Source organism: Phaseolus vulgaris, chromosome 1 (genome assembly GCF_000499845.2).
Source record: "Phaseolus vulgaris cultivar G19833 chromosome 1, P. vulgaris v2.0, whole genome shotgun sequence".
Taxonomy (NCBI): domain Eukaryota; kingdom Viridiplantae; phylum Streptophyta; class Magnoliopsida; order Fabales; family Fabaceae; genus Phaseolus; species Phaseolus vulgaris.
Window position 1 is genome coordinate 42,894,205 of NC_023759.2, and position 23,565 is coordinate 42,917,769.

The 23,565-nt window shown below is 33.4% G+C and overlaps 3 protein-coding genes across 3 annotated transcripts; 1 reads left to right on the plus strand and 2 right to left on the minus strand.

Moving 5' to 3' along the window:
• Positions 1–5,224: 5,224 nt before the first annotated feature.
• LOC137814397 (phosphatidate phosphatase PAH1-like) lies at positions 5,225–13,025 on the minus strand. The gene is made up of 11 exons (XM_068617107.1): positions 12,756–13,025; positions 10,798–12,610; positions 10,125–10,711; positions 9,960–10,033; positions 8,918–9,002; positions 7,691–7,777; positions 6,809–6,881; positions 6,091–6,134; positions 5,868–5,996; positions 5,675–5,773; positions 5,225–5,589 (listed from the first exon to the last, which is right to left on the minus strand). The coding sequence occupies exons 2-11, from the start codon at positions 12,395–12,397 to the stop codon at positions 5,536–5,538; spliced, it is 2,832 nt and encodes a 943-aa protein (XP_068473208.1). The 5' UTR covers positions 12,398–12,610; positions 12,756–13,025; the 3' UTR covers positions 5,225–5,535.
• A 399-nt stretch (positions 13,026–13,424) lies between these two features.
• On the plus strand, positions 13,425–15,276 carry LOC137814398 (protein CANDIDATE G-PROTEIN COUPLED RECEPTOR 7-like). Its single transcript, XM_068617108.1, has one exon. It carries the CDS (start codon positions 13,526–13,528, stop codon positions 14,846–14,848), a length of 1,323 nt encoding a protein of 440 aa, XP_068473209.1. The 5' UTR covers positions 13,425–13,525; the 3' UTR covers positions 14,849–15,276.
• Positions 15,277–19,680: 4,404 nt separating this feature from the next.
• On the minus strand, positions 19,681–20,562 carry LOC137814399 (uncharacterized). The gene has a single exon (XM_068617109.1). It carries the CDS (start codon positions 20,347–20,349, stop codon positions 19,915–19,917), a length of 435 nt encoding a protein of 144 aa, XP_068473210.1. The 5' UTR covers positions 20,350–20,562; the 3' UTR covers positions 19,681–19,914.
• Positions 20,563–23,565: the final 3,003 nt, after the last annotated feature.

The following is a 23,565-nucleotide window of genomic DNA, read 5'->3' on the forward strand; positions in this document are numbered from 1 at the left end:
TCTTAACAAAACTATAGGTTGGAAAATGAAAAGTGAGAATTATGCATGTTAAAGCAAGAGTATTCCATCTCAAATCTTAGTTACAAGAGAGAGTTGCAAAGGAACCATTTTTTAATTACTAACGTCGCAAATTAGCAATAATATCGTTTCGCATCATTTCATCGTAACCTTTTTCTGGCATTATTCTATAGTAAATCCCTTAATCATAACTTACACATGTGTTACAATCAATTTTTAATTATCAACCATCTTTTTCTCACGAAAACCTCGTCACAATAAATCATTTTCACTTGTTAATGACCAATACTCTATAAAAACAACTAGAAATTGGATAGAATGTGTAGATTTGAAAATGTTTCTACAAACAAGTTCATAAACTGTTTCGTAGGTTTTATCTAAAAAAAAAAAAATCGCGAGCAAGTGAATTCTCTTAATATAGGATTAATAATTACATTTAAGTATTATTGAAATGTACAGTTTTGTCGTTTATTTTTAAAATGCATATCAGCAAATTAAAAGAGAAATGTGCATTTTAATTGTCATGAACAATATGTGATTATTGAGCGTACCAAAACAAATTTCTCATTAGAGAACTAAAGGAACAAAAGTTCATCTTCGAAATTATCTTTTCATGTCCAAAGATATCAATGTTCGTTTCTCAAATCCGTTGAGATAATATCATTATGTGAATCATTAGAATTTGAAGAGAGATCACTCAAGCCCACTAAAAATAGAGACTAATTTAGAATATAAGTAGTTAGTAAATAAAACTTTGCACCTAATGATTAGATACCTATTTAAATTTTTTTATTAATAATAGAAACCACTTTAAATACCAATAATTTTTTTAGTTTCTAAAATAGTTTCTAATTTAGTTAATATAATAGTTAATTATTTTAATCTCTAAAGTTATTTTCTATTTTACAGTCAATTAAAATAGAAATAATATTTCTTTTGGAAGAGGATGAGGATGAGATGGAATATAAATATTTACTGTGCTTTTTAAATTAAATTAATATTTAATTATATAATTATTTATTTATTTATTTAAGTGGAGGAAAAATCTACCTTTTATTTTATTTTTTAATATTATCATTATTTTATTTTATTTAAAACCTTTTTCCCTTCATTTTTTTATATTATTATTATTATTTTATTTTTAGAAAAAATATTTATATTTTTTACCTTTTTTACCTTGTTATAATTTTTTAAAATTATTCGATTCATTTTTCTGTTTAGTTTTTATTTGCATAAAGTACGATTATTTTTAAAATATAAATTTAATTATAGTAGTTAAATTGTAAGATTTTATACAATTATTTAACAGTAAAGATGTTATATATGGGAAATTCTGAACTGTGAAAGGTTGTGATAATCATATTTGAAATTTGAAATTAAATATTTAAATTAAAAATGATTAAATATTTTTTTCATTCTTTACCCTAACATTTGTTATTGGTCTAAATTTTAGAACATTCAATGTAGTATGAAAATAATTTAAAAGATTACTTTTATAAGTGAAATTGATTTAATGTGATATTTTACTTCATCAACTCATTAGAAAACATCGTTCCATCAACTCATTATAAATAATTCCAGTGCACCCGTCTACAATCAATATATAACAACGAATTATCTTGAAAAATTATCAATCTTTAAAAAAGACTAACAAAATCATTTCACATATATAAAAGGACTCATTTTCTAATAATTTTTAAATTACAATTATCTGAATAATCTAAAATTTAAAACAAATAAAAACTAATTTTGCTTTATATTATAAAAAAAGAAAAAAAGAAATATATATATATATATATATATATATATATATATATATATATATCCGATTGAATAGTAATTAATACTTGTTTGTCTAATGTCGAGACTAATATAAGTTGGGAATGTTATAAATGTTGGTTTCTTGTGAACCATCCAACAGTAATTAACATCGATATGACTCTAATATGAAAAGAAAAGAAAGTTGTGTCTAGATATGTAACTTGTTACTGTTGTTTGGAATAAATATATCCTCATTATTCATTCACACTGACGTCCACTGCTTTAATCATTCTTTCTAGAACACCTATTAACGGCTACTTTCTAGAACAATAATTGTGAGTGAATAAAAAGGTCTGAATATTTTGTGCAAATTAAGCAAGTTCAACTAAAGAAGAATCATATGAGAGATTGAATCTCGACATAATTGACACAATCATGCATGTGTTTCATTCATACATATAATAACATCCTTATTTTGTTGTCTTCTTCCATTTGAATTTGATATACGTAAGTACAGGATCATGAGAGTCTCCAACTCAGGACGATGTTGACACTAACATTGTTTTTTTTATTGAGTTTCAATGTTGTTCGTACCATGAAAATGAAAGTAAAGAATGATTCATCTAAGCTAGTACCGAAGTAGGTAAATGATACATCTACTTTGGGAGAGGTCTCAATAAAATGAATCTTCGCGTCCTTATCTTTAGGCCTTTCATTAATCACTAATTAACAACGTAACTATGCCATGCAACAGTACCACTGTTATGTACGTAAAAAAGGAGTTATAAAATTTAATTTTGACAATGCTTTTTTCCTTAATTTCATGTTACACCGACGTGCTTCTCTGCCATATCTTGGAAACAACATAAAATTTTCTCTGTATTAAGACATGTCTCAAGTGAGAAGCTGATTCGTAATGACGTGTCTAAATATCAGAAACCCAAACGCAGCATCTCTCGTGGAGGAACCTTGTTTTGTCTACTTTTTCAATTTTTCCTTTTGTGCCTACTCTCAATTTTATATCAATTAATCATGACAAAAGGCTTTTTTTACTAAAAAAAACAAATTATTATCTTTCTCAATTATTTTATCAAAAATAATTTTATATGTTTTGAACATATTAATGTGGTAAATATGTTGATATATTTGACTTGGTCAAATAGAAGTGTTCTCTTTTTTTAGCATTTTGCTTTGTTTGTGTCTTTGGAAATTCTAACATGTTTGAGGTGATGAGATGAGAGGGTATAGGTGATTAGAATGTGATCATAGCTCTCCAAAGCGACCCAAGACGTTGATTTGGAAAAACAAAGAATGGGGCAAGAAAACAAAGGTTGAAAGCAATTGCTTTGTCCTTCGCCAAGTTCCTATTCTCAGTAGATTCTCCTTCCAACTTGAGTAGCGTTAGAAGAGATAAAGGCACGTTAACAACTGCCAAAATAAAGTTCAGATCTTCTTCACAGATTTTTAAGCTCAAAATAAACTTATGCTTCTAACTTGGAACACTATCATTGGATTCTTGTGTCCATGCTAGCTGCTTCAAACCTAATCAAGAGAGTAAACATAATAATTTCAAGTTATGTTTGCTGGTTATTCTCATTTCAAATGTTTTTTACTATCAAAATACTCACTTCATTATTCCAAATTTTCACCCATGTCTATAGTTGGTCCTATTTTTTTCAAAAAAACTAATGTTTATGATGAAATAATTGTGAATAGCGAAATGTGATGAAACTAGAGTTATTTCATTTAAATTTATAGCGAAATGTGATTATTTTTTATTACGTCATCTACAAAATAATAGAAAATTTAGTAAGAAAAAATAAATGCATTTTTTTTATTAAACCATTTTCTTAAATTTGACAGAGAAGAAAAATTAAAAGTATTTAAGACAATAATATTTTTTTTAAAAATGTTTTAATTTAATTATTAAAATATTGTGAAGATCCTAAATTGAAAAGTGAAAAACTTATCTTTTGACACACTATAATTTTGAAAAATGAATTTGCACTCACTTTCATCTTATAAGAATTAATAATTTACACACGCCGTGCTTTTCTTATAACCGTTTTGATAACTAGAGGTATATAATGTATAAGGTTTAGGATTCAGACGGTTCTTTTTAAATACTTTTTAAATAGTGTGTTCGTGTCGGACACATGTATTAAATACCGATATTTTTATAACACTCGTATGATACGTATCGGTGAAGTGTCAAATTCAAAAAATATTTATTGGATTTCTTACAATTCTAGTACGATTCTAAAATAATTTTAAAATTAAAAAATACATTAATTTTCTAAAAACTAAAACTTATTGTATAAATTTTTAGTATAATTATAAAAATAGAGAACAAATTCTTTTGAACCAGCTATGAAAAAACATCTTTCTGTTTAAAAAAAAACTAAAACATATTTGTGCACATAAATCTTTATTGTCAATTTATAAAATTCATAATTATATAATATATAAATTTGTGTCCCCGTATCCTACATTTTAGAGATTATACGTATCTTTGTATCTTTGTCCGTGTCGTATCAGTGTTCGCATCGGTGTTTGTGCTACATAGTATAAAACCATTTTTTTACCAAAATTATTAAACATTGATATTTAAAAATCAGTTTTTGGATAAATTGATTTAAATGCAAATTATAAATTAAAAAATCGGTTTGCCAAAATTAATTTTATAAAGCCTGTCTTTCAAATAAAAAAATCATACTTAAACTTAAAACTTAATGACTTTCTTCCGCTTTGAGATGAAAATAAATGGAAAAAATAAATTTATTTGATCTATTCTGGTTTAAAATTTTGAGAAAATAATTAATTTTTCTGAAATCCAATCAGAGAATACGTTTCCTAAAATGGAAATAGGCAAATGAGTCTTAATTTATACGTAAAAGAGGAAATGCAAGTTTTATAGTAAGTGTAGGAAAAGCAAAAAGTAGAAAAAACTGGTTTTCTTTGTTAGTCTCTGAAGTACTCGACAAAAGTGTCGATGCCACTTCACATGAGGCTCTTTGATGAATTAACAATCACATCTTCACTTCTAAGAATTGTCCTTCTAAGCTCAATGGACAATTGTGATTCGTACTACATGACATGTACCTTGTTGGAATTCGTTATACCAGTATTCTGCATGTTTCAATTTCCGTTTAAAATGTTTCAAAAACATAATTTCATATGCAATACACAGCCTTGTACCTTGTACCTGCTTTCACTCGTGTGCCCAGGTTCAACGAATGGAAACTGATATAGATAGATGCATGGGTCAAAACAATCACTCGTTTCACCATTTTTTAACCATTATAATATCTTGAGATCTCTAAATGCATTTTTCAATGCATTGGTTTCAAGGTTTTCAAACTTGGCTAAACATTTGAAATCATTTAAACTAACATGTTTTTTTTTACCAAGTGAATTTATTGAACAGATGTTGGCCCGGACAATATTTGGTCAGGAAAAAATGAGTATAATACATGTAAACCAAATGTTATACAATGTGGTTGATTAATGGGTAATCATTAACCAAGATTCAATGAAGATCAAAAAGAAGAAAAACAAAGGCGTGTTGAATAACGTTCTGCTCTGCGAGAACACTTGTATGCAATCATCGAATTCCCGTGTAGTAGGACACTTTCGAATCATGTCACAGTTTTGTGCCAAGTAGAAAGGACATGTTGCATTATCGATCAACATCTTGGATGGTCCCATACCAACGGATCCTTGTCAAAAAAGGAACAGAATATCTTAAGCATTGAACTAATCCACGTCTGGAAAAGGCATTCTCCAATAATTCCATGAGTTGAAATCCTCCTGTCATAATTGAAAATTGCAAATCAAAACTTATTAGTTGTAAAGTTCATAACAAGTCTACGCGTTTTGGAGACTCTTTTATCACCTGCTCAACCAAGGAAGTGGGAGGGAACATATCATTGACGAGTGTGTGTAATGATGTGTAGGATTTTGAATCAATACGGTGACTTGTTGCGACTTCACCCTATTAGTTTCCATGCCATTTTGTTAGTGCCCTGTGAGAACTAAAGAAAATACTATGAATACTATGGTAAAAGAATATCAATCCAGGATCAAACCTTGGGATTGATGATAAATATCTTGCCCTTTGGGATTCCAATCTTCCTGTAACTAAGTTCATCCGTGTCTCTATTGCCAAACCCCGCATAAAATGGATTATAATCAGAAGGGAAAAGTCTTTTGATATCCTGCAAAACATTATTAACAGAGCATGTGTGATGTCAGTATGGAAAATATCTTTTGATGGCACTTCTGAGTTGCTTGTGTTTGGGAAAAAATTACCTCTAGACAAGCAATCTTGAACTCATGAGGTGCCCTTCTTATTACTTCCATCAGTTAAGAGGCCCAATAATAATATAACAAGTCAGATGTGTATATTTAATAAAATATGATGGGTATCATAAACACACAAGTGATAGCTGATTGTTAGTTTTTTTTCTTCTTTTTTTAAAGCTTTGTAATGTCTATCAGCACAGATCAGGAGGACTATAGATAATTCAATGCCAGACAAAAATAAAAGTGAAACCATGTTTTTTTGCTGCTAATAAACCAAAACAAGTATGTTAAAACTTTTAACAATATCATAATTCAAAATCAATATATGAGCCCAAGCCCATAATATACCCAGCCACTTAACTCGGTCAGAACTCCGGACACATAATGATGAAATGATTAAATATCAACATCTCCATTAGCCTAACAGTAGTCAAAACTCAGAAAACACTTATTTTTGCTGAAATCCGTGCATTTGCATCACTTATATGTTCCATAGTGACAATAGATTCCATGTTGGTCCACCATACTATTTACTGTCTAGCTCACTTAGGTCATGTTGACAACAGTACACAAGTAATCATAAAGATGGCATCATCATATGTAAGCATGTGTACATCAACAGAAAGAGAAGTCATTATAGCATCCATGGATCACAAGTGGCTACATAAACAGAAATTGCAATACGTATTCAATCGTAATTTCTCTCACATTAAAAGTGTCTCACCTTCTCGGTAAAGAGAGGGAAATAATCCGTCAGGAGAAATAACAACAGGTCCATTGGGTAAGGTCTTGCCATCCTGCAAATATGAACTTTTAGTATCACCTGAGATGGGGGAAGCACTAGCTAGCAGAGAGAATTTCTGTTATACTGCTCTACAAGGGAAAACCTCCTTTACACCATGGAAACAGTTTAACTCAATTACGAAAGCATTGCCCTTGTACAATATACAATGGTATTATTAATCCTTCTCCTCTTAATTCCCCTAACCGACAAACAGGCCTTCCAACTACCCACTAGATCACATTGGTTCCTTTGCCTCCTAGAATAGACCTTTAATATTGGTACCTCTTGGTATCTAACACAGAACTTCTAAAAAGATAACCGACCAGTCAAGATGCAAGGATATAAAGAAGAGAAATTACAAAATTGAAAAGTTGACAAAGTGATGATATCCAATTTATGAGGTATGGGACTTGAGTCCCATATTGGAAGTATAAGATTCTGATGAGAGGTTTATAAAGCCTGGAACTCTCTGGCTGGCTAACTTTTATGGTGCGGTACTCCCATACTTCTAATCAATTGATATCAGATTGCTTCAACATGTCTTTCAATTGTAAATGTAAATTAGTGATAAGTCACACGTTTTAAGTATGATGTGATTTTCATATGCTAATAATTATGGCTTCCACATCCATTCAACTTGACAATCCTAGAAGGATAATTAAAGTTGATAAGTCACACCCCTACCCACTTACCTTTATGCTAAACTTTTCAAAACGAAAATCTCATAGAAGGGTGTTTGGCATCATCTCATTAGAAGCAGAATAATCCTACTATAAAAATTATCTGTTATTTGATTATAGAAAAGCTTGGCTGTATCAGTACCTGTTTCAGGTTAACTAAAAAATTCCTGGTAAGATAAGCTTGGACAATAGCACGGGCACTCAAAAACAGTAGCTGGTATCCATTCTCCTGACATAAAATTAGGATCTAGTATGAGACATTAATCTTCTTGGCATAAAATGAAGTATAGGAAATCATGATAACATTAAGCACACTATGTTGACTTATACAGATAGAAAAAGGTGAGCTCATACCCACTACATGTATGTATCTGCATCTATACTATATTCCAAAGCAAGAGAAGGTAAGCAGAAAACTAGTACTGAAGCAAAAAAACAGTAATGTTGATTAAGTGTGCGAACCGCAAAATGAAACAGTAAAAAATTGTAAATGTTATTGAAAGAGGCCTGTGGACATTGTCCATTACCATTTTAGGTACATGGTCTTCAAGTATATACATTAATCGGCAGTATATCCCTTTCTTTTTAGGATCTCTGTAACAAGTTTATTGCAATTTGTTAGCTTAACCAAATTTTGTTAATTACAGTTTGTTATCCTTACTGCAGTGAACATCTCTACCATAGTTAGTTCACTAGCATAGTTAGCTCATATCTGTATAGTTATAAATAGCTGAGCTTACTGTAGTAAATCAATTTGTATAATCTCATAATAAAATCTGTTTCTCTCTCTTCTCTGTAAATTCTAATACATGGAACCAAAAGAGCCTAATCACTAGTCTTTGTATTAACTGAAAATTACTCATTAAACACTAGATTTTGCCAGGCTCGTGGCTCACTTGCTGAACTTGCTTCAGTTTTTAGCAAACCTGCTTGTGTGCATAGATACATACCCAAAGTGTTTACAAAATCCACTCCAATGCAACAAGCACTCTTAGTCTATAGTTCATCTCATCCTTAAAATAGAACACTGATTAAGTAAACACCAGTTACTTGGGAACTGAGTGTTCTTTTCCTGTTCTTCGAAGTCAAAACTCAAAAATATCGTTACAAAAGTCAAGCCACTAATTTGAGAATCATGTAAAACTTAAGAATGTTGAAATGAGAACTGAGGAGGGAGTTGCATAAACATTCAGAAATGGCAGCAACAACAAAGCAGATATTTGATTACAAGCCCACTACACAATATGCCTCTTACAGATAGACGTTTGAAAGATCTATTGCCATTGACCTCATTAAATGTAAACATTAACTACCCTACTTCATCTCAATTGGCATAAACTTCGATGTGAAGTAAAATAAATGTACATACTTTAATGGCTGAGAAAAGCCTTGCCACTCCAGACTGTGTCCAATCTTTGCCAACTAAAGGCATGACCTGCCCCAAAACGTCAGATCTGAAAGGAAGAAAATAGCAAAGCACTAAGGAGTTGATATGAATTGAAACCAGTGGCACTATAATACAACCCTGTCTTCTATTCTTGCAGCAATTTTTTTTCATATTTTAGTTTAATGTTCATTAAGATATGTTCAGCTAGCCATAAACTCTCTCTATAATTTCATAGCCTGGAAAAAGGACTGTTAAGCATTTGGCAGTCGGCATAAAATTAAAATCTGAACAAATTCATCTACCCATAACAGCAAAAGCATTCATGCAAACAATTTTTGTCTAAGCTAACTATTACATTAATGTAAAAGCAACCTAATATCGATAATAAATTTCAGAGTAGTTAGTGAACATCACTGAAAAAAGTAAAAAAAAAAAAAAAAACATGACAATTCATTTCAAGATTTAGAAAAAAGGATTGCCCTAATATTGTACACACATAAGCTAATGATAGAAAGGTTGCTCATCCCACCCCGAGAATCTGAATAAACATTATGTTAATGTATTGTAAGACTACTCAAAGCCTAACTGATTCTGGCCTACATCACTAACCCTATACCATAAACCATATAAAACAGAACTACCATTCCCTTATGTATATTCCTTCATCCAGTAAGATCCAGGATTATAAATTATTACCAAAATTAGCATATTAGATCCATACTCAGATTTCATCAAAAGTAATGTCCAAAGCAGGGAGCAGAGGTATTGTAATGAATTAACAAAAATAAATAAATAGCATAAGAAATACAATCACTAGTCTTACTTGGTAATAGTTCCATCTACATCAGAAATTACAATTCTTGCATTTCACTTCCGGAAGTTAAAAGAACATTAAAAAGCATAAGAAGAATTATCTCTAGTCTTACTTTGTAATAGTTCCATACACATCTAAAATACAATTCTTGCATTCCAATTCCACAAGTTAAAGAACATTAAAAAGCATAAGTATGAACACTGGTCTTACTTGGTAATAGTTCCATCTACATCTGAAATTACAATTCTTGCATTCCACTTCCATAAGTAAATATGAGCATCAACCTGTAACATGATTATACATCCCTGCTAAAGTAAGTAAAACCCAACAGTGTGTATAGTCATATGGAACTCAGATCCACAATTAATGTCAAACCTGCTGTGTTCCAAGAACCCTGGAAGAGAAACTGAAGGTTACCAAATTTTGACCATCCTTGAGATTTAAGGACGCTATCATCTCATTAGACGGAACATTTGTCCTCACGAATTGCTTGCGAGGAGACTCATGCCTAGCAGATGTTGGAGAAGGTTCGACAATAGAAGTTTGCCAATCAGACTCAGAATCTACGAATACATCCTCATTTGATGCACTATCAGTGTGCTCAATTGTCTTTACTCTTCTAAAAGCAATTGGCCAAAGTCTCCATCTGCGTCCAGATGAAGCTGGCCCGGAATCTTCATTTGTAGCCTTTACTGCACCATCCTGTCCCACTGGAATTGTATCTTTGGGATCAACAGGTAAGTCTAAACCAAATACAGTCATTCCAAGGACAACAGGAGCAGCCTTTTCCCACCGCAGATACCTCTCTCTGAACTTCAAAACCAGATTTTCATTCTTAATTATGGATGGTGCAGAACTTCTAAATTCCTCCACAGATATCCGATGTGCTTCAAAAACCTCAGCAGCAGCAACTAAACCCATACCCACCTTAAGTTCATGACCACAAAGTGAGGCCTCAAATCCTGCACATATTTTAAGAAAAATAAATAAATAATTTAATTGCTTAGTATCAGCCAAACTAATTTGAAGCGCAGTTTTTAGTTCTTACTCAAAGCAGAATGACATTGGTTCTCCTCGTTGGAAGTTTCTCTTTGAGGTTCAGTTGGTTCACTATTCTTACTGGCATCTTCAATTGCAGGAGTTTGTTGACTATCACCAACCTGATCATTTGATACTGACTCTCCAACATGTTCATCGTTACATCCAATAATATCCGTAGTACCAGAATGACTTCCAGAACCAGTGTCAACTTTCACCGATGCATCTTTATCAACCTCTTGAGGTTCTACTTCTAATTCTGGAGAACTATGGTCATCCAAGGAAGAAGGTGCACTAAGGGGAGATAACTCGTCAATTTTTCTACATTGTTCGATGTTTTGTTGTTTATTTTCATCAGTAATTGAACCATTTGCAATGAATTCCTCTGCTGTATTTCGAACCTCCAGTGAAGAACTTATTACATCTAGTAAATCAGCCTGAATGTTTTCGTCTTCATTCTCATCAGTAATTGAACAAATTGCAATAGATTCCTCTTCTGAATTTTGAACCTCCAATGAAGAATCTACATCTTGTAAATCAGCATTTCCAGCCTGCTGAGCAAACTCGTGTAATTCCAAACAACTTTTAAAGACTGTCTCTCTCTTCATACAAGATACAACCTCTTCTGAATCAGTTTGCAAAACATGATTTTCTTGATTTTTAATCACTAAGGTTTCCTCAGTGCAACAATTATTTTCCTCCTGTCTTTGAGCTTCCAACAGGAGCTCCGAAGTATCATCACCAACCTTAGTGTCATAACTACTAGAAGCATCCAGCTGACTAACATAATCAGCAGTCCAAGCATTTTCATCAGAAATAAGTTCCCCATTGCCCTCATAGAAGTCAGTCCCTTCACCTGGGCCTAGATGAAATTGAGGATTTTTTAACTGAACATTGTCCTCATTCTGCTCTGATTCTGAGATAGGGGCCGTCAATACATGACCATCAACACTGACCAAAACCACCTCCGGATGGGAGCCCTGTGAGTCCATAAAATTCTCCACGTCTAGAGTCTCATACCTAGTAGAATCATATTCTGAAACATCAAGTGAACCTTCAAAAGAGGATTGATCATCAGGGAATTCATAAAATCTCCTATCGACATCAGATTCTGCTCTTTGAAGTTGTGACAAAACCGAGGAATGGTCTTCACCAGTAAGATAAGGCACCCGTGAATCAGATATGCTATGGTCAAGTCTGTGACCAAGCCTATTATCCATGCTCAGATAACTATTATTTTTTTTATCAATTTCAACACCAACGTCTTCTTGACTACACTCAGAGTTATCAGCAGTCCCATTTGACTTTATTCCTTTATCACCACCACCATCATCATCCACCTCTTTTACAAAATAAGCCTCCCCCGAATTGTCAAGATACATGTGGAAGTGTGATTCAACCCCATTGACGTTTATCCGAACAACTTTTTCAGTACCTTTGAGCACACCTTGAAACTTACCAAAGCGAACATACCACGGCGTGCAGCGGAACGTGCCATCTTGCTGCTGGACAACAATGACATCAACCGCCCCACCAAAGGGATGAAAAGGGGTAGCAACTGAATAGACACCTTGGGTTATCAAGCTTCCAACTTTGCCCACCACATTCATTCTTGGCAGCAGCAACCAATGACCAAATCTCTAGAATTTTGGGAGGCCCAAAACTCAGACCTCAAATGTATTGAGTCTGATCCTGCTTTGTTTGAATCACGACAGGTTGATACAACCATATACTTAAATTACTCACCAACCCACCTAACCCAAGATTATCCTAATTTCTTGGTTTATTTCCCCGTGATTTCAAATTCTTGTTCAAAAACAGCACTGCATGGCACTCGACAAAATTAACAAACGGAATGATGCTTAAGGTGATGAAATTCGAGCAACTCAATTCCAAGTCACAAAATTTCAAAGTTTGAAAATAGCAAAACTTGTTCAAGAAATAAGAAGAAAAGGCGGCGAGACTTACAAATTGAGAAACCAACAAGAGAGCTGAAAAAAATTGAAGGCGATTTGCGTTGTTTTAGCAACAAGGCTTCTTGAGATTCTTGCAGTGCGTTGAATGGTGTTGGGTTTTTTTTTTCTTGGGGGTTTCCAAGTGAAGACTTTTTTTTTATTATGTTTATTTATTTGTTTTGATGAAGGAATGGATAAAGAGAGAAAAATCAGGTATTAGAAGTTTGAACAGTGACTACGAAGCAGAGCATTTAATAAATCGTGCCAACCCAGACTACTAACCGAGTGAGGGCTCTTCCGCCATTTCATACTAGTTAGTTGCCGTTACAAGTGTTTTTCACGACAATTTTATGTCTATGTCCAGATCATGTTACGAAACCAACTTCGTGTAACAACTACAACTCTCTCCTGTTTAACGATCCAACATAAGGTGCAATATTTTTCTGAAAAAATTAAATTAAATATATTTTTATTTATCAAATAACATCTCTGAATTAAAACATATTTAATTGAACTACTAATACTAAATATATAGTTATATAGTTAAATATTTAAGTAGCTTATGGGTCAGATCTATGACAGATGTAATGAAGAATGAAAGTAATGGGCCTAAAGAGGAAAAGGCCGTGTTGGGCTTGATATGTTTGCAGGCCCATGGAATGTGTTAGCTCCACGTAGGTGGCAAGTCATCGTCGTGGAGAAGGAGTTGAGGAGCAGATTCAGATCTAGGAATATGATATGTTGAGATCGGATTCACTCACATTCTGAACCCAAACCAGAGCAATGGCCATGGCCGGAATGCGAACGGCATTGTCGCTGATCATCGTCCTCTGCCTCCTCTCCCCCTCCACGGCGGAGATAAAGTCCCTGACCATAAGCTCCGACACCCGCCCCATGATCCTATTCGAGAAATTCGGGTTCACACACAAAGGCCATGTGTCCATTGCAGTGTCCTCGGTCTCCGTGGGCGTGCTCTCCTCTGCGGTGCAGCCGGAATCGTCGCGGTTGGGATTCTTCCTCCTGAACGAAGAGTCTCTCCTCCAAGTCCTGATGGAGATCCAACAGAACCCTTCCTTCTGCGTCCTGGACTCCCACTACATCCTCCACCTCTTCACATTCCGCGACCTCTCACCTCCCCCCGCGGCCTCCTTCAACCGCTCATACCCGGTCACCTCGCCCAACGAGTACAGCCTCTTCTTCGCCAACTGCGCACCGGAAACCTCGGTCACCATGGTCGTCCACACCGAGGCCTACAATCTGGACTCCGACGCTTCCCGCGACTACCTCTCCGCCGGCCAGACACAGCTCCCCTCCCTATTCTTCCTCTTCTCCGTAACCTACTTCGCTTTCTTCGCCTTCTGGCTCTACCTCTGCTACACCAACCGGCGCTCCGTTCACCGCATTCACATCCTCATGTCGCTCTTGCTCCTCATGAAGGCCTTGAATCTAATCTGCGCCGCCGAGGACAAGCATTACGTCAAAGTCACCGGCCTCCCTCATGGCTGGGACGTGTTGTTTTATATATTTCAGTTCATCCGCGTGGTTTTGCTCTTCACGGTCATCGTTTTGATAGGGACGGGATGGTCTTTTCTCAAACCCTTTTTGCAGGACAGGGAGAAGAAGGTCTTAATGATTGTGATCCCGCTTCAGGTTCTCGCTAACTTGGCTTCCGTTGTGATAGGGGAAACCGGGCCTTTTATCAAAGACTGGGTTACTTGGAACCAGGTGTTTTTGCTTGTGGATATTATCTGCTGTTGTGCTATTATTTTCCCTATTGTTTGGTCCATAAGATCGCTGAGAGAGACGTCCAAAACCGATGGGAAGGCTTCGAGGAATTTGGCTAAGTTGACGCTTTTCAGACAGTTTTATATTGTTGTGATTGGGTACTTGTATTTCACCAGAATAGTGGTGTTTGCTTTGAGGACTATTGCGGCTTATAAGTACCAATGGGTGAGCAATGCTGCGGAGGAAACTGCTAGTCTTGCGTTTTATGTTGTCATGTTCTACATGTTTAGACCTCTGGAGAAGAATGAGTACTTTGTGCTTGATGAGGAGGAGGAGGAGGCTGCGGAGATTGCTCTCAAGGATGAAGAGTTTGAGCTTTGAAGATCTTCTATATGGAATTTGGCTGGCCCTTTTCTCCTTTGTTTTACTATACCCCTTTAAACCTTCTGCTGGCAGAGAAGTGTCCACAAGGGAATACTGCCTCTATGTTTAGCTTCTTTTTTTCTTGGTTAGCTTTGATGATGATGATGATGATGATGATGAATTCCGCGGCATAGAAAAAGGTTTTCTGCTTTTCATTTCTCCATTTCAAGCTGTATGTCTTTTGAGAAGTTGTACTGGTGAGATCTTTTATTGATCGATCATTCTTGGATTTCTTCCTTCAGATTTGGCGGGAACAGGTGCTGTACATTTCTCAATTCATTCATTAGTTTCTTACTTTATCCAAATTTTTCCTAGTAGTATAATACTGTTGCTTTACTTTACACTACTAATTTCTGTGCAATTATATAATGTTACGTTTATTACAAGAGGGTGTTCCTGTCATAATTCGTATTGCTTTTTTATTTAGTTTTGATGCAGAGACCCTGATTAGAATATTGGATAAATTCTTTAAAAAAAACTTGAAATGAAGAAAACAAGAAGGAAAAAAGGCATTGAAGTTGTCCTATAAGCTAAAACCAACTGATGTACCTGCCTTATGATGTAGTCGTGAATAATAAAGGATTTATGCTTCTTTAGTTAGCGGCGAAATGAATAGAGCGTTGTTGAATTGCCTGTGAATGGTATCAACAGCCAGGATCAGGCTTCACATTTTTTATCAAAAGAACAACTGATGGGTTATTCACTTCATAAATATGTGTTTTATGCTTAGTTGTTTTTCTGAAAGATCTTCTATATAAGCTAATCTTCTTTAATACATGATAGTTGGAATATAATTTGGGCCCAATCACTAAGTTGATCAAATGTAATTCTCCCCGTTTTAATGAGTTCACTGAATAAAGACTTTCCCTCTCTAAGAAAAAGTGTCTAGAGTGATTTTTCCAATGTGAATTTCTAACTATATTAGGGACTTTGAGTGTTATAATATCACCAATAATTCTTTTTTGAAGGAGTCATTTAGGTCAAATTGGTTGGTAGATAATAATCATTGCACACCAGCTAGCTTTCTTGGGGGAGTGGATATGAGTGAGAAGAAAAGTATTAATTTGAAGAGAAAGAGAAATGATTTGGATTAAGGTAATTGAAGTTAACAAAGTAAAAAAAAAAGTTATAAAAGGTTGTGAAATATGGATCTGATTAAAATTTTAATTTTATTCATAAAAAAAATACAAATTTGTCTTTTATTTAAAATTAAAAATAGTGGAAAACAAATATATTCTCATTTCAAAGTTATTTTACAAATTACGATTCAATGAACATATACTGTAAAATAAAAAGTAATTTCATTTCAAATGAACTTTGCCTCACAAATTCATCCAATAAAAGAAAAAGGAATGAATTAACAATGGTGTTTACACTTCTAAGAGTGAATGAAAGAACCACAGCCATCAACACATGAACAATATAATCAGACAATACTTGCACCACTGCGGAAGTAATCACCGGTAACACGTCCACACCAAAAATTATGGAAACGATAACTCATAATTGATTATTCATGGACCAAGATCATAATTACTATTCATTACCATAATCGATTAACACATACAAACATAAGTCATAATCCTTTATCAATGTATAGATAATCGTTTATCACACACAATACTCATATAATCGATTATTCTTTTTTCATAATCAGTTATGCTTACTTTATGCATTTCTTCTCCACTGACCAACACCACACCACCTCAACGACAACAAGAACCAAGGATCCAAGCACCACAAAACCAGTTTCACTCACTTACACACACCACCACTGTGTTTGTTTCATGACTTTCACTGTGCATATAAATCTATGCGCCTAACAGTGAAAAGCAGGTTGCCATGTACAAATTTTGTATTTTTACATGCAGATACATGACTTTGCTCTTGTTTCTCACCATGTAAACGAGGCTATAATATTTAACAGCCTCCATTTTATTGTACATCACTTGAAGTAATCAACCTTTAACGTTAATGAAGATTGTGTGGATAAGCCGATTTAGGAATTTCTAAGTTAGTTTTAACTTTAATTTTGATGTGAAGATTTATTTTATGATGGATTTCCTTATGGAAATTATTTGAACTAAAAAATACTTTTTAGAATTGTATGCAAACATATTTTGAAAAGAAAAACATTAAAAAATGAAAATAGAAAATAAAAGTCAAAAAGTTATTCTTTAGAGACTTTTTAGATAACTTTTTAAATTTTCCTGTGAGAGGAACAAACGAGACTTATTCTAGGGTGATCACCTTAACAAGTGGTCTTCTATACACCATTGATACTGGCCATTGGACTAATATTAATTCACGATTATATACAGTTTGTTATTTTCAGTTAAATAAACTTTATTAGTCACCAAATGAATCATTAATATTTATCCTTTGAAGATGTATCACGGATGTATTTTGAGTATTATTGTCATCTTTTTTTATTTTGTATTAATTATTCTTTATTGTATTTAGACTTTATTGTAATTTTATTCGTCCCTATATTTTGCAAAATTTGCAACTTTGTTTCTATTTTGTCAAATTTTAGTCTATTAATTTTTTAATTATTGGTAATTTTGGTATTTGAAATTTCTTTTACGTAATTTTAGCCTCTTAATTTTTAATTATTTGTAACTTTATTTAATTATTAGCTTTAAAATTACATTTGATAAAAGTCTTTACAGGTGGTGAGCATCATGCATTGTTCTTCCATCTCATTACGTCATGCCCAAAATAATAAAACGTTACGAATAATGGTAAATTAAGGAATCAAATTTGTGTAAGAAAATCAGAGACCAAAAAAAACATACTAAATTGTGAAAAACAAATATTAAAACTATGAATTCTATAAAATATAAGGACCATAATTATAATAAAGAATGGTAATTTTGTTTAAAATTATATTACAAAAATTGTAAAATAAAAATTTAAATAATTACATTCATACATTTCTAAACATCGATAACTTATTTTTTTTTTCAAGAGTAGAATTCCTTGTAAACAAGACATTTATATCCAAAGAAAAGTTGAAATTTTAGTTCAGTTATAAGAGTATAAAATAAATTAGTAGAAAGATAGATATATAATTAATGTTATTTGGTGTAATATATAATAATGAAGAGTTTTTAGAAAGCATAGATATCGCAAATGCTACAGTAAAAAAACATAACACCGTAGAGTGCATGAGTGAACGGGCGTGGATATATAATCATTATCATCCACCAAACTTGTATGTATCACTCAAACTTGCGTATTCACCAGGACCTTAATCAATGCTCTAATTATTTATTCATTTTTTTACGGTTTAAAAGACAATAACATTTTACAACTAATTTTTTTTTAGAATAAAATAATTTAGATGTTAAGTGAGAGTAATCCATATAAAGAATCATTACTCTATAATCAAATTAATAAAGTGAAAAGAAATCGCAGCAAAATCAATGAGGGTGTCAAAACAGCTAAGGCTGCAGTAGAAGTAAACTTCAATTCTAAGATTCATATGCCATATGAGAATATTTTTAATTTCAGAACAAAAAATGGTTTAGTTACAATCTTTAGTATAAAGATAGTTTAAAATCCTCCAAAGGAGGAAACAAAAACTTAGTAATGAAATTTGTTCCAATATCAAGTATGAGAGATAACATCGTTAGAGTCAATCACCACATTCGAGATATTGTCCGCTTTGGAGTTCGGTATTCCGTCACAATTTTGTCCTGAAAATGTGTCTTGACCTTGACTCCTGAGCGATGTGGGACTATATTGGCATACCGGAACAATCTCCAGTTGAGGTCTAAGGGGAGTGGATTCCCCCTAGCTGAGGGGCTAAGGAGCCTAGAGAACGATTGTCTTGTTCCTCCACTCGGTCGGTTGTTGCCTCTCTTAGCTTCTTGTTTCTTCTCTCCCCTCTCGGTCGTCTGGTAGCACAGACTGGGACAATACTCTGACAACCGAGGACCGACACCCTTACTGACTTGATTGTCGGAGTGTCTTCTGCGGATACCATCTCAGCCTGTGCTACCAGACGACCAAGAGGCGAAAGAAGATCATCGTTCTCTAGGCCCAACACCCATTCGAGAACAAAAATTTTAGAAATTCACGTGTAAAATAAGAAAGTTAAGAAGAAAAACTCGTAATTTTATTATTTTAAAATTTTTAAATCTTATAAATTTATTATTTAAGGTTTTTTTTATTGGAAGTGGTATCGAAGTTTCATTTACAACTATCAAATCATAAAATATACGATTAAACAAATTGTATCTAGTGACTCTTGAAATATTCGAAAAACCCATGGTCTCTAAACCCGCATGAAATGTGTAGCGAGCCGAGGACAAGGACCCCTAAAATGTTACAACCTCTACAATTTTATTATTTAAGGTTGATTTTCTTTCATTTTTTTTATTTTTTATTTTTGCATAAATTGGTCGTATTTAGGTTTATAGGTTTGAGAAAATAAAGGAGTAGAAAATAAAATGAAAATATGAATAAAAAATGGTACATAAAATTTGCTATGTTCGAAGGGACAAACCTGGCGTGAACACCGCTAGGCGTGGAAGGCGACCAACTTTCTATTTTTAGGAGTACATCACAGAGGAAGATTCTAACATCTCTCTCACACTCCCAGAGATAAATAATGAAACAAAAAAATTAAAAGAAACTAAACAAACCATCAACATTACATGTATCATTACTTGATTTGTCTGCAGTTTTTCCAACTGCCTTCAAAACATAGTTAAATTTTGAAAATCCAATATGAAATAGGATAAAAACTATGTTTCTGATATCCAAATATTAAGCGTGGATCATAAACTGAAACTATACATTTTCCTTGATAAGACCACAAAAAAGTTGACATAAGGCAAATACAGCATCACAAACAGAAATGGTAGTAAAAAACCACAAACCTTTTCCTGTAAGACACAATTTTTTTACATACAGAAGTTAATAAAAGAAAGCAAAGTGAAAGATACAGCACTAACAAACTCTTCTCTCTGGAGCATAAATAGGAACAGAGTGTGTATATATATAAAAAAAAAATATTAATCGTGGACAACATCTACACTAGCGGAGCAGAACAAGACCCTTCGGAAAATCCTGGACAAAGCAGAACATGAGATCTCCTTAGCCTTACTCCAAACCAAGCACTTTCTTTTCCCAGTCTCGGGCTTTGAGTTCTTGTTCTGCTGTTTCTTCTTCTTCTTCTTCACGCCAAAACATTTGTGTGTTTTCTCACCTTCGTTCTCTTCTTCCCTGGAGAAGGTGTAGCTTCTGAGATACATCTGTCTGCAGGAGATGCTGTCCACCACCCTGGGGTGTCCGTACACCTGGGAACCCTTTTCTCTGTTGCAACTCACTGACCTCACAAACTCCGCATCCGATTCCGGCCACTTGTAGAGGTTCACGTACGTTGCCCTCACCGGGACACGTGGGTCACGTGCATCGTTGAGGCAGTTGGATATGCAAACTGAGGTCATCTTTTCTTCTTCTCACCTCTCAGGTGAGGTGGGAGGTTGTGCAGGGGGTATAAATTCACAAAATGAAAAGAAAAAGAAGAAAAAACTTAGATTACAAGAAAAGGGTGTGGAAAGGAAAAGACTAATAATTGAAGGGTTTTGTAGTGGACATTATTTGTGAGGCTATGATGTGCCATGATTTGCAATGACTACGTTTTTCGGTGTTAGTTGTTGTGTGTATCAGAGTTTCTGATGCTGATCGCAAGATTAAAGCATGTTTCCAAGCATCTATACGGTGCCAAAACAGAAGCCAAGTGGGCGGAATCATGTTTTTTTTTAACCTAATTTTTTTTATCTTTAGATAAAGGCACATTTTGTAATATATAACTAATTACAAATTTTACTTTATAAATTAATTATTATAATGTTGTGATAGGTTTAACGTTCATTTATGTTTTAATATGATAATAAAATCATTTAAAGTCTATTTTATCAAGAGTTTGTTGAATTTATCAAATTATCTTGACGTTGAATAACTATATTACAAAGTGAATTTTAAGTTTAACTCAACCCATAAAATCGGCTCATAAAATGAGATTTACACTCACTTATATACAATGAATTGTCATCATCTCTAGTCGGTGTGGAATCTCCAATAAATTAAGATAGTCTCAATGTAAAAGACATGTGTTGAATAACTATGATTAATAAAATGAGACAAACTTAAAGTTAAAGTCTTAATATATCTATTGATTCCTTATTTGATGTTATATGTTGAAATGGATAATGGCCTCTTCTGAACCAAAATGCTGATGGAAAATAATAAAGGAAGAGTTAGCGGGTCAACACAAACACCATGCGTAAACTTTGCTTTCAGATTTAGGGAAAAAGAAGGAAGGATTTGACACTTCAGAAAATAAAACAAGCAGATCCAAACAATTTGGAGCATCTCCTGACTTTTCGAATGGCTTCTTAATTTGTTTTTTTGTGTCGTATAATAATGTCACGTTAGATTTAAGAATTCCCACCAAAATGTTTAAGTTGTTGACACAAATTTTAACTTTCTTACGTGGTTTTTGCAATTAATGATATTGCAACTTTATATGGTGCATGAGAGAGGTGCAATGCATTTGTGGATAAAAAATATATATAATAATAACGTATCATTAGTTGTACAAATAATCAATACCAATCGACTAGATAAATAGACAACATACATACGCAAAATCATAGAGGATAAAAATTATGTATAAGAAATATCTCAAATATGTGACACCGAATTTCAAATCTGTTTATATTTTTTATATTTATTAGAAGATTGTAGTTAAAATATTAAGATCAGAGAGAGATACAGAGTAATCGTTTTGAAATATAAAATTATTACCTTAAAAAACAAGCATAATCATTATCACGTTATTGTAATTAATTAACTGTGTAATGCATAAGATAGACGCTTATTTTATATCACTAGCGCTTATGATAAATGTTTTTAAAATATGTAATTTTTTAGTATATACAGCGTTATTTTTATTTTAGTTATTGATAATTTTTTGAAAATAATGAAATACATTTAAAATAGGATAAAACTGATAGTTTGAAAAATAAATAGCCGATATAAGAATGTGAATATATCTCTGTGTGTGTGAGAGTGAGATTTTAAAAAAATTAAGAGTGAAAACTATATATAAAAAATATCGAGTTTTAAAAAGTCTTCAAAAATATTATTTTCGTTGAAAATGACCTATTGAAAATATTGAGATAATAATCTAGAGTTGTAATTTAGTAAGAACTTATGTAAATTGAGAAGACATTTCTCCAAATTAAGAAAATGTTTGAAACATAAAAAGGAGTAGAAGAGGCCAAATAAAAGTGTAAAAACAACGATAAACATAACATAAACATTAATTACATTGAACGACGTCAATTCATGTACAAAATGAGGGAAATAAGTTAAGAGAAAAAAAAAACTAAAATTGAATGTTTAATTATTTTGTAAACTAGAAACAAGTGAAAAATTAAAATTAAAATTATTTTGAAAGTTATTTAATTTATTACAAAAAAAACACAAAGAAATAATTAAACGCATAATATATAGTAAGTCCTATAATATTTTTTATTCTCTCATCTTTCCTAAATCAAATAATTAGTATTATATTTATATCTCTCCTATCGACGAAACCAAGTAATTTAGAGCATTTATATGATATAATCGAAGATTTTACGTATGCATTTATGAAGTAATATGGAGCATTACGCGGGTCATAAAAAACTCGCGGATTGTGCTTGATGGGTCTTAGATGTTGGGCTGGACCTTCCTTGTTTTGGGTGTGCTTGGTCGACCAGAGGCTCGCGAGATTGGGCAAGATGGTCGGTCAGATTCCTAGTTGTGATTCAGACGGTACAGGGACTGATGAGTCTTTAGATGTTGGGTTGGACCTTCCCTGTTTTTGGGCATGCTCGGTCGGCCCAAAGACTTGCTAGATTGGTCAATAGGGTCGGTCGGATTCCTAGCTGGGATCCGGACGGTACACAGCCCTCCAGCCTTGAGCCACGCTTCTGTGGGATAGAAGCTTAACACTACATGTCGTTGAGTATACAAAGCTATAATTCAAAAGACTTGTGGTCAAGCCACCTTCCGACGGCATCTGACTGATGCTACTTACTCTGTTGTTGATGTGTCTGGACTCCATTGAAACATCATGTTTGTACCATGATTTGCTTTGATTACTGCTCGGAGGATTAAGCTCTTTATTGGCTTATGACTTCGTTCCCCTTTTTTTGCGAGCTAAGCGCATCAGGCGGGAAAACCCCTCTTTTAAGGGTACTGAACCTCCTTTCCTAACTGGGATCTAGACGGTACAGTCACTTAGGCAGTGTTTGTTTATGCAGTTCCACTGTTAAGGCATATGGAAAGGCGAAAAAGCTCTGTATTTGTTTCTTGTAATTCTTGATGGTTTGCGAGCGCAGAATGGCGAGGAGGTTTTTTTTTTTTTCTTTGTTCAAGTGCAGAGAAAGCATGAGAAAAATGGCATGACACATGTTTGTTCTCCGTAATGTTCTTGTTTTTCACGAATCATCACTTACAACATCGATTGTCTAAGGTTTTTTTAGTGAACATTGATGTTGGTTATTTTTTGTGTAAGAGAATCGATGTTCCACAAGAATCGATGTTGGTTATTTTTTGTCTCACATAATCGATGTTTTACTCTATTTATTATCACCAATAATCTATTGTCC

Excerpts from the sequence above, each read along its gene's own strand:
- LOC137814397 (XM_068617107.1), bottom strand. The coding sequence starts at position 12,397 with ATGAATGTGGTGGGCAAAGTTGGAAGCTTGATAACCCAAGGTGTCTAT. Across the intron at positions 5,997-6,090 it reads TCAAGATTGCTTGTCTAGAG|GATATCAAAAGACTTTTCCC; the intron begins GTAATTTTTTCC and ends AATGTTTTGCAG. Across the intron at positions 5,774-5,867 it reads TATTTATCATCAATCCCAAG|GGTGAAGTCGCAACAAGTCA; the intron begins GTTTGATCCTGG and ends GGAAACTAATAG.
- LOC137814398 (XM_068617108.1), top strand. The coding sequence starts at position 13,526 with ATGGCCATGGCCGGAATGCGAACGGCATTGTCGCTGATCATCGTCCTC.
- LOC137814399 (XM_068617109.1), bottom strand. The coding sequence starts at position 20,349 with ATGACCTCAGTTTGCATATCCAACTGCCTCAACGATGCACGTGACCCA.